Source organism: Oryctolagus cuniculus, chromosome X, assembly GCF_964237555.1.
Source record: "Oryctolagus cuniculus chromosome X, mOryCun1.1, whole genome shotgun sequence".
In the NCBI taxonomy this organism is placed as follows: Eukaryota; Metazoa; Chordata; class Mammalia; order Lagomorpha; family Leporidae; genus Oryctolagus; species Oryctolagus cuniculus.
In genome coordinates, this window is record NC_091453.1 from 51,754,547 (window position 1) to 51,766,674 (window position 12,128).

Consider the following 12,128-nt stretch of genomic DNA (forward strand, 5'->3'; position numbering starts at 1 on the left):
TATAGGTAGAAGGAAGGATATGGTGGGAAGTATCATTATGCTTCGTGTATATGAAATTTGTTCCCCTTATACAAATATAAAGTTAAAATCAAAAATGAGTATTTATTTAGTCCCTCACTGTCCAATAAACTGTATTTGTATGCAATACCAATTTCTACTTAGTATTTCTGTCTCTGTGAAACACAAGAACCTGGTTTATAAAAAGTTAGAAATTCATTCCCCACAACAGAAGGAAACATGAATATTACATGTGATGATCCACTTTCTCTAGAACCAGTTTTTTAAAGATTTATTTATTTAAAAGGCAGAGAGAGAGAGAGAGAGAGTTCTTCCATCCACTGGTTCACTCCCCAGATGGCTGAAACAGCAGGAGCTGCACCAATATGAAGCCAGGAGCCAGGAACCTCCTCCGGATCTCCCACGTGGGTACAGGGGCCCAAGGACTTGGGCCATCCTCCACTGCTTTCCCAGGCCATAGCAGAGGGCTGGATCAGAAGAGGAGCAGCTGGGCCTTGAACAGGCTCCCATATGGGATGCCGGCGCTTCAGGTGGCACCTTTACTTGCTATGCCTCAGCACCATAATTGACAACGCTTTCATTTACCTAAAGTATATCTTTCGAGCCTTGGCTGAGAACCCATTTCCTATTGATGTTTGGATATATTTTGGTATCTCTGTTGCATTGTTCTGTGACTCTTTTTATGCCAATTCCATGGTGTTCTGGTTGCTGTAGCTGCTGTACTATGTCTTGAAATCAGATATTGTGATCCCTGCAGGTTTTTTCCCTCAAGTTTTCATTAACTGGTATCTTTTGTGCTTCCATATGAAAACAATAATTGTTTTCCTTTCTCTGTGAAGGATGTCACTGGTATTTTTATGGAGATTGCACTGAATCTGTAAGTCAACTTGGGGACATATTTACATTATTAATTTTACTAATCTGTATGCTAAGTCTTTTCACTGCTTTCTTCTTAAATTGCTTTCATCAACAGTTTGTAATTTTATTTGTAGAGGTCTTCATATTCTTGGGTAAATGTGTGTGTGTGTGTGTGTGTGTGTGAGTAGCCATTGAGAATGAGACTGCTATTGTGATTTCTATCAGAATAAGTTCTTATGTTTATACTACTGCATGGCACGTGTTGCCTCCAGCTGAGCCCTCTCCTTGCACTATGGACCCACGCTTGGCTCTCCTGGGGCTGTGTGGAGGGCGGAACTTGCACTGCCTCAAGGTGCACGATTCCCTGGCGGCTGGAACCACCACTTGCCGGCACAACATCTTCTTGTTGCCAACTGTTGGTCGCTGACCAGCCATCCCTGTTATATATTGTTAGCCGTCGCAAAACACACCGGACAGCAGAGTAAGGGAAAGGGTTTATTGGGGAACACCCTACAGACCAGAGTGAAGGGGCGGCAAAGGAAAAAGAGAGAAGGAGACTGTGAGAGAGAGACAGAGGAGGGAGAAGAGCGAGGAGAGAAGCCAAGAGAGGCCAAGAGAGCAAAGGAGAGAAGATACCAAGAGAGCACCTGTGCAGGAACAGGCCCTTTTAAAACTTCGCCTGAGGGCGGGCAGGGAAGCTGGAGCAGTGAATCCCATTAGGTTGGGGGTGGAGCCTGGCTCAGGTAGCTGGGCCATGCAGCCACCTGGCTAAAACTGCCAGTTTCCTAACAGTCCCTCCACCTCCCTGGCCTTGACCCCCAGCTGTTGTGGCCTGGTGGGGCCTCCTCCTTTGCAGCCACTCACAACACTAGTTAGCTGGAGGAGACCCCACACTGACTTTTTCCTTAATGTTGGGCATATGTGACAGATATGTCGGGAGTGTGCCGCTGTTCTACGACCTTAAACTTGATGATTTATTTGTAACATAAGTTGCACCTGCCTTCTGATCGCTCAGCAAGGGAGCAAAGATGCAGTGTTATAGCTCTACATTTTGGCAGAGGGGAAGGGTACTTTCTTACCCCTAATAGCTCACATAAAGTAAACTTGTTCCCACAAATATTAACACTGGTATGTCTACATTGGGTGGGTTTCTCTATGTAAATGACTGTTTTCAGGGACTAGACATTTTATCTTATTCGTGGCTTTACTTTATGTGGCAAAGTTGGGTCCAAATACAAAGATAATAGATACTTGCTCTAGTTTTCTTGTTTCCCCAAGACCACTGACAGTGTAACTTGATGACCTCTAATCCTAAGGAATTGCATACCTTTGTTTTGCTGTTAGCAGGGGCATTATATTGACAATTTAAGGAGTCAGGAAACACAGACTTGTGTGCTGCAATTTTGTTGTGAAAAAGTGTGCTGTGTAATGTTGTTTTTGAAAATAAAACTAAACTGGGTTGTGTAACCTTTTCAGGTAAATTAGTTTACCAGTAGAATATTATCTTTGATAGTAGTGTTTTTACCTACAAAAACACTGACTTTGAAGTGCATGTAGACATTGAGATTATCTAAGACAGAACTGTAACTCTTATTTTACTTGTATCAACTTTAGAGTAGAATCCTGCCATCTGTTTATTTTTAAATATATGATTTGTTTTTAAAAATTAAAGTACCTGTGGTTGCAACAAAAATGCTACTGAATTATGTGTATTGCTTTTGCTTTCTGCAACTTTATGTTTTTACAGTCTCTTCATGGAGCCTTTTGGTTTCTTTATATATGCAGTCATGTAATCTACAAAGATAATTTGATTTCCTCCTTTCTTATTTGTCTACCTATTATTTCCTGCCTTAGACTATTGGCTCTGGATGAAACTTCTAGTGCCATATGGAATAAGAGCAGAGAGAATGGACATCCCTATTTTGTTCAAATCTTACAGAAAATGATAACAGCTTTTCTTTACTCAGCAGAATATTGACTGTATGTTTATCATTTATAGTCATTATTATGTTGAGGTGCTTCCCCTCTATATCTAATTTTGTCAACTGTTTCCTTCTTATTATAAATGTTACTGATGAATGTTACTGATGAAGGCTATTGAATGCCTTTTCTACACCAGATGATTTTTAAATTTCATTCTGTTGATGTGATATATTACATTTATTTATTTGCATATGTTACCCATCCATTCATCACTGGGTTAAATCACTCTTTATCATGGTGAATGATACTTTTAATAGATTTATTTATGTATTTTAAAGCCACAGTGACAATGTAACAGAATATATTATATATATGTATATATACTATACATATATATAAATATATATATATATATATATATATATATGGGATAGAGAGATCATTCATCTGTTCTTGATTCCCCAAATGTTCACAACAGCCCCAGCTAAGTCACTGAAGCCAGGATCTCAGAAATCCATCTGGGTCTCCCACATAGGTGAATGGAAATAAAGCACTTGGGCCACCATCTATGAATTTCCAAGAATATTCAGAAGAAACTAGATGGGAAACAAAGAGTGACTAGAACTTGAAACAGGCACTGGTAAGGGCTGCCAGCTTCCAAAGTGGTGCTTTAACCCACTGTGCCACAATGTATAACCCTAAGTGATCTTGTAACAGGATTTGGGGTATGATAAGTTAGGAATTTTTGTATCAGTGTGTAGAGGAAGAAAAAACTGACTAAAGGCAAAAATGCTGGAGGCTTTTAAGTGGGGGATTTCTCGGAACAGGGGATTGACAGAGCTTTCTGAGAAATACTGCAATTGCAATTAGGTCAACTGAAGTGATGGAGTTAGGTCAGCTGCAGAAATTTGGGTGCAAGCAGGTATGACTTTGTGTGATGGTTGTGAGGGTAATGTGTACCTCTAAGATAGCCAATCAAATGTTGTATAACTGATTATTAGAAACCTTAAAGTCATTTGCGCCAGGGTATATAAGACAATGCCCTGTTTTGTTTGGGGCCCATACTCTGGATACCAAATTGATTGGGATTGCAAGCAAAAATAAATGTAGTTTTCCTATTAAGATCCTTGGTGTCCCATGGCTCTATCCAATATTCTTGCTACATTTCTGTGGTATCATGCCCGGGATTCAGAGATGGATATTTTTGCTTCCTTTTTCATCCTGGAACATCTCAGGATAGGTGGCCTCATAAGGTGCCACTGAACAACTTGCCCTGTGGGTGGCTAGCCCATCCCAGCTTGCCTGGGAACACATCCCTGAAATACAAAGAACCCAGTGGGGCACAGGAACAAGATAAAGGAGCACCTCCCATCGGAACTGGTGGAACCCAGGATCAGAAAGTAGCGGATCTGCCTTTTAAGAGGCAGAAGGGAGGTTCCAATATGACAGAGCAGTGATGGGACATTCTGCTCTAGGCTAAGAGAAGATAGTAGAAAAAAAGTGGAGAAAGTGCATGCTCAGGGGAAAGCTGCTCGGAAAACTGCAGGGAGAGGTCCACTGGAAGCAGTGGCAAAGGCCTGGACCTGTGTGGAAGGTGCAGAAGTACAGCAACGAGCAGACACAACAAAGGACTCAGCAGCCTAAATCCAGAAAGGTGCCTGCTCTGGCAAAGATGGTGAGGTCAGACTGCACAGGCCCACACAACTCTTGAAACAGTTGGAGGGAGAGCCTAGTGGACTACACTGTCTTTGAGTCTGGCCCAGAACCCTGAGGAGAACAGGGTGACTGCTCACCCAGAGGGAATAAAAAAGCAGCACATCTCTCTCTCTCTCTCCATGCCCCCTCCACAGCACTGTCCTGCAGACAGCTGTGGGAGGGCTGGTACCATTTTGGACATAAGCAGGTAGCAGCTGCTGCAGCTCTTGTTTGTGAACCCAGCAACTAGTAGCGAGAGTCTCCATCCTGTTGCCAGGGGCAACCATAGCAATTTCGTTGCAATTGGTGGGAACTGTTTCCATCTTGTCAGTGAGGACTCTGGTACACAATTGTGAAATGAGTGGGGCTAAAGCCGGTGGGCATTGTGCATGCGTGTGATCCAGGGATTTTACCATAGGATAAAATCTGTGTTCCCTACTTTGAGTCCAGCTAGAAGGATCAGTCTCAAACCACCTTGGTGGAACACACATGGCCAGCAGCTCTGGGAGCCTCTCAGTCACTCTGTGGATGGGACAGGTTAGTGGGGTGGAGTGGATCTTCTTGCACTCTTTGAGCATAGGAGCCCTGGGTGCTGAGAATGTGAAAACACTGTGACTGTGTGAGAGGGCACAGGGCAATCACTGTGACCCGCTAAATATCCTCACAGCTCCCTGATTGCCTAGGGTGGGTCAATGGAATGAGATCTGGGCTCACACTGAGGACTGCACAGTTCCTTGGTGCAGTCCATGTGGAAGCACAGTTGAGTACTACACCCACCATAGACTAACACTCGGCACTAATTATCGTAGAAGAGAGGAGAAGAGGGTATGGTCAAACCAAAAGAGGCGAACATACCACCTCTTCTGTTAACAAGAGGAGATCTACCATGCCCAACTTCTGTATCACCCTCCATACTTGCCCCACCATGGAGCACTAACGAGAGCTCCCTGACCGCAACCAGCACGCACCTCTGAGTATTCACTGAAAGAGCAAACATTCCACTAAGCCACAGAGGCAGAGATCAAAGAAAAAAGCCATCGGAGAAAAAAATCAACAAATAACTCCACAAATGTCAAAAAATGCAGGAACTCAAGAAACAACATTAAGGAAGACAACATGATGCCCCAAAGGGAACACAATAATATTTCACTATTAGAATGTGAAGTTGAAGAGATGGATGAAATTCCTGAAATGGAATTCAAAAAATTAATCATAGGACAATTCAGAATCAATCAGAAGTAAATCCAAGAATTCAAGAAAACCATACATGAAATGAATGAAAAATTTTTCTATGAATTTCAGGTCTCAAAGAAAAATCAAACTAAAACACTCAAAATGGAGAGATCAATAGATCATATAAAAAAATGTGGTGGAAAGCCTTAACAACAGACTTGAAGAGGCAGAATAAAGAATATCTGAGAGAGAAGAAAAATCTTTGGATATTCTTCAGTCAGTTCAAAAAAAAAGAAGAAATTAGAAAAAATTAAAAACAGTGTTGGAGATTTATGGTGTACTATCAAAACGACCCAATATATGGGTCTTAGGAGCTCCTGAAAGTGTGGAAAGAGAAAATGGATAAGAAGGACTATTTAGTTAAATAATTACAGAGAACTCCCGAATTGGGAAAAATAAAGAGATGTCCAAATACAGGAAGCACATAGCACTCCTAATGGACATGACCAGAAAAGGTCTTCTCCTTAACACATTATAGTCAATCTCTCCACAGTAAAACATAAGGAAAAGATTCTACAATGTGTACAATAGAAACATCAGATTACTTTCAGAGGATCTCCAATTATACTCACAGCTGACTTCTCATCAGAAACTTTAAAGTTGAGATAATAGAAAGACTTAGTCAAGGTCTTTTATTAAAACTGATTTATTTGAGAAGCAGAGTCACAGAAGGAGAGAGGGAGATACAGAGAGACAAATCTTCTATCCACTGGTTCACTCCACAAATGGCTGCAATGGCTGGAGCTGAGCCTATCCAAACACAGGAATCAGGAGCTTCTTTCAGGTTTCCCATGTGAGTGCAGGGGCCCAAGCACTTGGGCCATCTTCCACTGCTTTCCCAGGCCACAGCAGAGAGCTGGATTGAAAGTGGAGCAGTCGGGACTCAAACCAGCCTCCATATGGGATGCCAGCACTGCAGGCGTCAGCTTTACCTGTTACACCACAGTGCCGGCCCCCCTAATACACTCTTATTGGGAATGAAAACTGGAACAAACAACTATTAAGGAAGATTCTATGCAGAGTACTCAGAATTCTCAAAATAGATCAACCCTATGACCCAGCAATCCCATTTCTTGGAATATATCCAAATGAAGTAACATCAGCATACCAAAGAGCTTCCTGCACTTCCATGTTTATGGTCATTCCCAATAGCAATGATATGGAACCAACTTAGATGTCCATCAACTGATAACTGGATAAAGAAAATATGGGGGCCAGGTTTGTGGCACAGTGGGTAAAGCCACCACCTGCAATGCTGGCATTCCACATGGGCCCTGGTTTCTGTCCCGTATGCTCCACTTCCAATCCAGCTCCTTGCTGATGGACAGGGAAAGCAGTGGATAATGACTCAAGTGTTTGGGCTCCTGCCACCCACAGAGGAGATCTGGATGAAGCTCCAGGCTCCAGGCTTCGACTGGCTCAGCCACACCATTGCAATCATCAGGGTAGTGTACTAGTGGATTGAAAATTCTGTCTCTCTTTCCCTCTCTTTAACTCTGACTTTCAAAATAAATAAACACATCTTTAAAAAAAGAAAGAGGAGCTGGTAGTGGGTAAAGCTGCCACCTGTAGTGCCATCATCCCATATAGGTACCGATTTAAGTCCTGGCTGCTCCGCTTCCAATCCAGCTCCCTGATAATGACCTGGGAAAGTAGTGGAGGATGACCCAGGTCCTTCAGCCTCTGCACCCATGTGGAAGACTGGATAAAGCTCCTGGCTCCTGGCTTTGGCCCCGCCATTGCGGCTGTTTGGAGAGTGAACCAGCTGATGGAGGATCTCTCTCTCTCTCTCTTTCTCTCTCCCTGACTTTCAAATAAATACATAAATCTTTAAAAAACAAAAAGGAAAAAATATGGTATATATACACAAAACAGATGCAACTGAAGATTATGCTAAGCTAAATAAACCAGATCCAAAAGGAAGAATGTCATAGGTTTTCTCTCATCTGTGGTAGTTAATACACAGAAGAAACCAAAAAAAAATTGTGTTGACATCTTATCCTTTGGTATAGTTATGAATATTTTTTCCCCGAATCATACCATGTAAATGACAATTTCTCACATTAAAAGAAAAAGTGTAGAGGGAGAACAGTGAAGATTCTTGGGGTACTCCTAATGTTTTCTAATAAATTTGGGGGTTGCTTGTGAGTGGAATCAGAAAATAAAAACACATTTATCTATACAATTTTGTGTATTTCTTATTGTGTACACAGTGTTTCAATAAAACGTTCTTATAAAAAGAAGCTCTGGTGAAGAGGAAGAGGAGGGAAGCAGCTGGAACGCAGCTCCTGGGGTCCACTGATATCTTGTCTGGTAGAAGATGTTCAGTTCAACCTATGAAGCAAAGCAGAGTCAAGTCAAAGCCATGACAGAGCCAGGGCCTGCACACATCCCTCCTAAACAGCTAGGATTGTGGCAAAGGGGCATGGTATGTGTAACACTCACTTCATAGCCCCTGGAACTTCTCTATGAAGGACTGTATCAGCACTGAAACACAGAAACACAACACAGCACTTCAGACATAGGCCTATGGAAACCTGCACCTGTGCCCCTGGGGAGAGGATTCACCTTGCCCCTCCAGCTACAAATGCTGCGCTCCCATCCAAACAGCACTGAGACAGACCCACCCACCCATCACCTGAATTACATGTGGTAGCGTCTTCTAAAGAGGAACAAAATGTAAAAGTTGTTTTCAAACGTTGGGTTAGATCAGAACCATTCAGAACATGTTAAAAAAAAAAAAAGCAAACAATCAAACAACAGAAAAAAGTACAGAAGCCATAGCAAGCAACACTTCCATGGCAAACACATGTAGTAGCTCTAAATGTCCTAAAGAAAAAGATCTCTGGGACTCTTTGGCGAAGTGCACGTGCAGCTCAGACAATGCACTTCTTGTGCACCACCTAGCAACAAATGCACACTAGGTTTCAAGGCAAGCCTGATTAGTTCTCCTCCCCACAGAAACTAAGTTCCCAGTGATTCTGCCCACACCTGCAACCCATCTCCACCCGATGCTTGGCAGCTGACAACGACTACTTGGTCTTCCCCAGTCCAATCCCCTGCCTGTGGTTTGTCATACCTATTTCTTCTCTAAGGTCTTCTATTTCCTGCTGTAGCACGGCACACTGGCACAACGAATGAGAGAGAGAGAGAGAGAGAGAGAGAGAGAGAGAGAGAGAGAGAGGATATTATGGCCTCCTCTCTCCCCATCCATGCCCCTGGCCCTTATATTTAGCACCTCCCACAGCTCAGTGGCCATGCTGGATTGGAATCCTCAATAAAAAGAGTTGCCCTTTCTCCATGGAGTATGGGATGGTGAGTAGGGGACCCTGGAATCAGCCTGACCTGGACACAGATCCCACCATCTAATTTGGACCTGCATTTCTAGAAATCAGAGACAGCATTACCCGAGGACAGCCCTCGATTCCAGGTGGTAACTGCTCCATTTCTGGTCTCTGAAGAGGGACAGGTGGCTCCTGTTCACCTGAAAGAGAAGGCAAAATCCAGCTTCCCAGACCAGGCATGAGGTGGAAAGGACCAGGCCGGTTCTATTGTGAGGCAGCCTCATCCTCTCCTGGCAACCTGTTGCCCCAGCTCTGCCCAGGGACTTCAGCCCTCTCTCTGGGCCTGCCTTCCATGTTCCCCTAGTGTCAATGTGCATGTGACTATGGACCCCTAAGACTGTGAATATGGGTTGCATGCTAGCAGAGTCACAGCTCCAGCCAGCTCCAGGGAGGAGCCACATTGCTGTACAAGTCATTGTAGGAAATGCTCTGCTGTATTGACCCACTACTGATTTTGGAGCTTGGGGCACTGCCAAAGCCTTCCCCTACCTCACAACCATACTGTTAGAATGATTTGACCTAAGGAAAACACTGATGACATCTGTTTCCAGTGGGTGAGCTGCCCGGGTAGGCAGGGAATCCTGGGAGCAAGGCTGATCCCCCAAAAGTGACATATCCAGAGGTTTTCCTCCTCCACCCTGCCCCTTCACTAGAATCAAACCCCCCTGGACTCACCAGAGATTGTAGGACCTCTAGATGTGGCACCTCCCTGGCTTGGGGATAAAGGCTGAAAATTTGCTGCGACTTGTGGATCTTGGGTGTCAGAGTCCCCAGTGCTGAATTCTCCATGAGGTACATACCAACAAGGCCTCCCTGACCTGCGAGCTGGAAGCTAAAAAAGAAATTTCTCATAATCAGGCTAGTGTGTGGGAGTCAGTGTATTTGGATCTGAGGTGAGATATTTCTGTAATAGGGAGGGCAATTTAGAATCTCATCTCATCAGCTCTTTGTCACTCAGTGAGCTCAAGACCAGGAGATACAGCTGAGCCAGGGAGAAGTATGGGGATAATAAGCCCAGGCCCCCTGTAAAACAGGGTTGCAAGGAGCCAAGGAAACCAAACATTGAAGCTTTGCAGATGAGTGCATCAGATGTCACCTGACCCGTGCAAAATCAGCTTTCTGCCTTCCATCCCATCTATTCCTTGGGGCAGAGGCAGGAATTATGCAAGTGTCAGGAACAGGGCTTGCAGAATACCAAGAGTACTCTAAACTTTGTTCCAACCTTCAGTACCCAATTTTGGCATCATAATGACCAAGGGCTCCCAAACTACAACTGAATAAGTGATATATGTAGCAGAGGTGGAGAGGTGTGTGCTGGGGGTGGGGAGAAAGATTGGGAAGGGGAACAGGGACAGACATATATAAAGAGTGGGAGGAGGAAGAGGAAGGCATACTCACGTAGGCCCTTTGTTCTGGACTTCTATTTGGGTCAAACTCTCCTGCATCCACAGACTGGGACTTCCTCCTGGCCCCAGATTTCTTCCCAGCACAGCCCTGCTTAGACTGTTTGGGTTCCCAAGGGAGCGAAGAAGATGTGCTGGACTTCCTAAGCAGTGAAATACCAGACACTGGAGGGATAGTGGCTGGATCAATGGGAGCTGCAGCTTGTCTCTTGCCCCATGGTGAAAAGATTGTCCCCAGCACAACTCCAGGGGCATTCCCTGGGGATTTCTTCTCCTGTGACGACTGCCTCCTAGGACTGGCCTGAGGAAGGACCTCTGTACCACCACCAGTAGCAGCAGCATCACCCCTTGGGAATCTAGGCCTGCCCCCTCCCTTCTGCATTTTCTTTGAGGAAGTTGAGGAAGAGGGCATTGACTCGCCCAGGACCTGCCTTTCCATGGCGCAAGTGAGACCCCAGACAGTAGAGGTCAAGACAGGGCCTGAAATGTGAGGGAAAGTCTCCCTGCGATGAAACATCAAGCGTCTGGGGCTCTCTGCTGGTTGCGCTAGATTACTACACTTGGCCTGGCTATCCCGTTTCAGATGAATGCCCGCCCCCCTGAGCTGCATGTCCCTAAGATCATCGGAGGACTCGGTGTCCGGAGGCAGCCCTGCCAGGCCTTCACCACAGGTGCGCTGGTCATCAGTGTTGGTGCTCGAACGACGTCTGGCAGCTCTTCTCTTACTATGGCGCCGGCCGCGGCCTTCTTTCCCGGGAGCATTCACGTGCCGTGGGGCAGCACAAGCCTGCATCGACTCCACACAGCTCCAGCCCAGCGCGCCTCTACCACCGGGTCCTGCCTCAACGTGCGCCCTAATGGCGGCCGCTTGGGTGGCGCGGCTTTCTATGCTCTGGAATCTGCGCATGGCCTGGAAACCTGTGTGGCTCAGTGGCTGCACAATGTCTGCACACCCCTCAGTGAACCGGGACATGGATGCTACAGCACCCTTCCTGTTAGGGGCAGGAGTGCTAGGCCGATCCTCATTGCCCCAAAGCCCGGCCACTCCCGCCTGGATCACTTCCAGCTCTGGCTCTGACCCAGAGTCCAACTCTAGTTGCCACGGGATGGCCTGCAGGCTTGAGAGACAGCCCTCTGCCTGGTCTGGGCCTTGACTTCGGCCCTCATCATTTCCCGTTGGCCCCAAATCCAAGGCTAGTCCAGGTTCCCAAGGGGCTCCAAGGCCACCACGGCTGACCTGCTTCTCATTCTTTGGGCCAGTACCATCGCCAAAACCAGACATCTTACTCTGATAGCAAGTCTAGACAGACTACGCTAAAAGGAGTCGGTCGATCTGCCCATGATCCTCGCTGAGGAACAGCCAGGATGTGGCAAGAACACAGATCTACGTAAGGCCGTTATCGCAAGGGTTGTAGGGAAGCTTCTCAAACACTGCGAGACTTCCGTTCAAATTTTCTGCAGGACGCCGTGCTGTTCCCATTTGTCAGTTTCCAGCCAATCAGCGTGCTTTCTCTTGGGCCACCCTTCCAGGCACCAGCCAATAGGAACAAAGGTGCTCGTACGGTTGCCAAGCAAGGAGACTGAAGGGGCAGATCGGCAGACAGCCCCAGTGGTGAAGACTGAGCAGGGATTGTCCCACCTCTGTTTTTCTCAC

At 45.6% G+C, this 12,128-nt stretch overlaps 1 protein-coding gene across 1 annotated transcript; it reads right to left on the reverse strand.

Moving 5' to 3' along the window:
• Positions 1 to 6,395: 6,395 nt before the first annotated feature.
• On the reverse strand, positions 6,396 to 11,846 carry LOC103351871 (uncharacterized protein CXorf49 homolog). Its single transcript, XM_051826900.2, has 7 exons — positions 10,470 to 11,846; positions 9,747 to 9,903; positions 9,135 to 9,211; positions 8,807 to 8,852; positions 8,375 to 8,389; positions 8,173 to 8,214; positions 6,396 to 8,061 (listed from the first exon to the last, which is right to left on the reverse strand). Exons 1-6 carry the CDS (start codon positions 11,754 to 11,756, stop codon positions 8,174 to 8,176), a joined length of 1,623 nt encoding a protein of 540 aa, XP_051682860.1. The 5' UTR covers positions 11,757 to 11,846; the 3' UTR covers positions 6,396 to 8,061; position 8,173.
• Between the last annotated feature and the right edge of the window lie 282 nt (positions 11,847 to 12,128).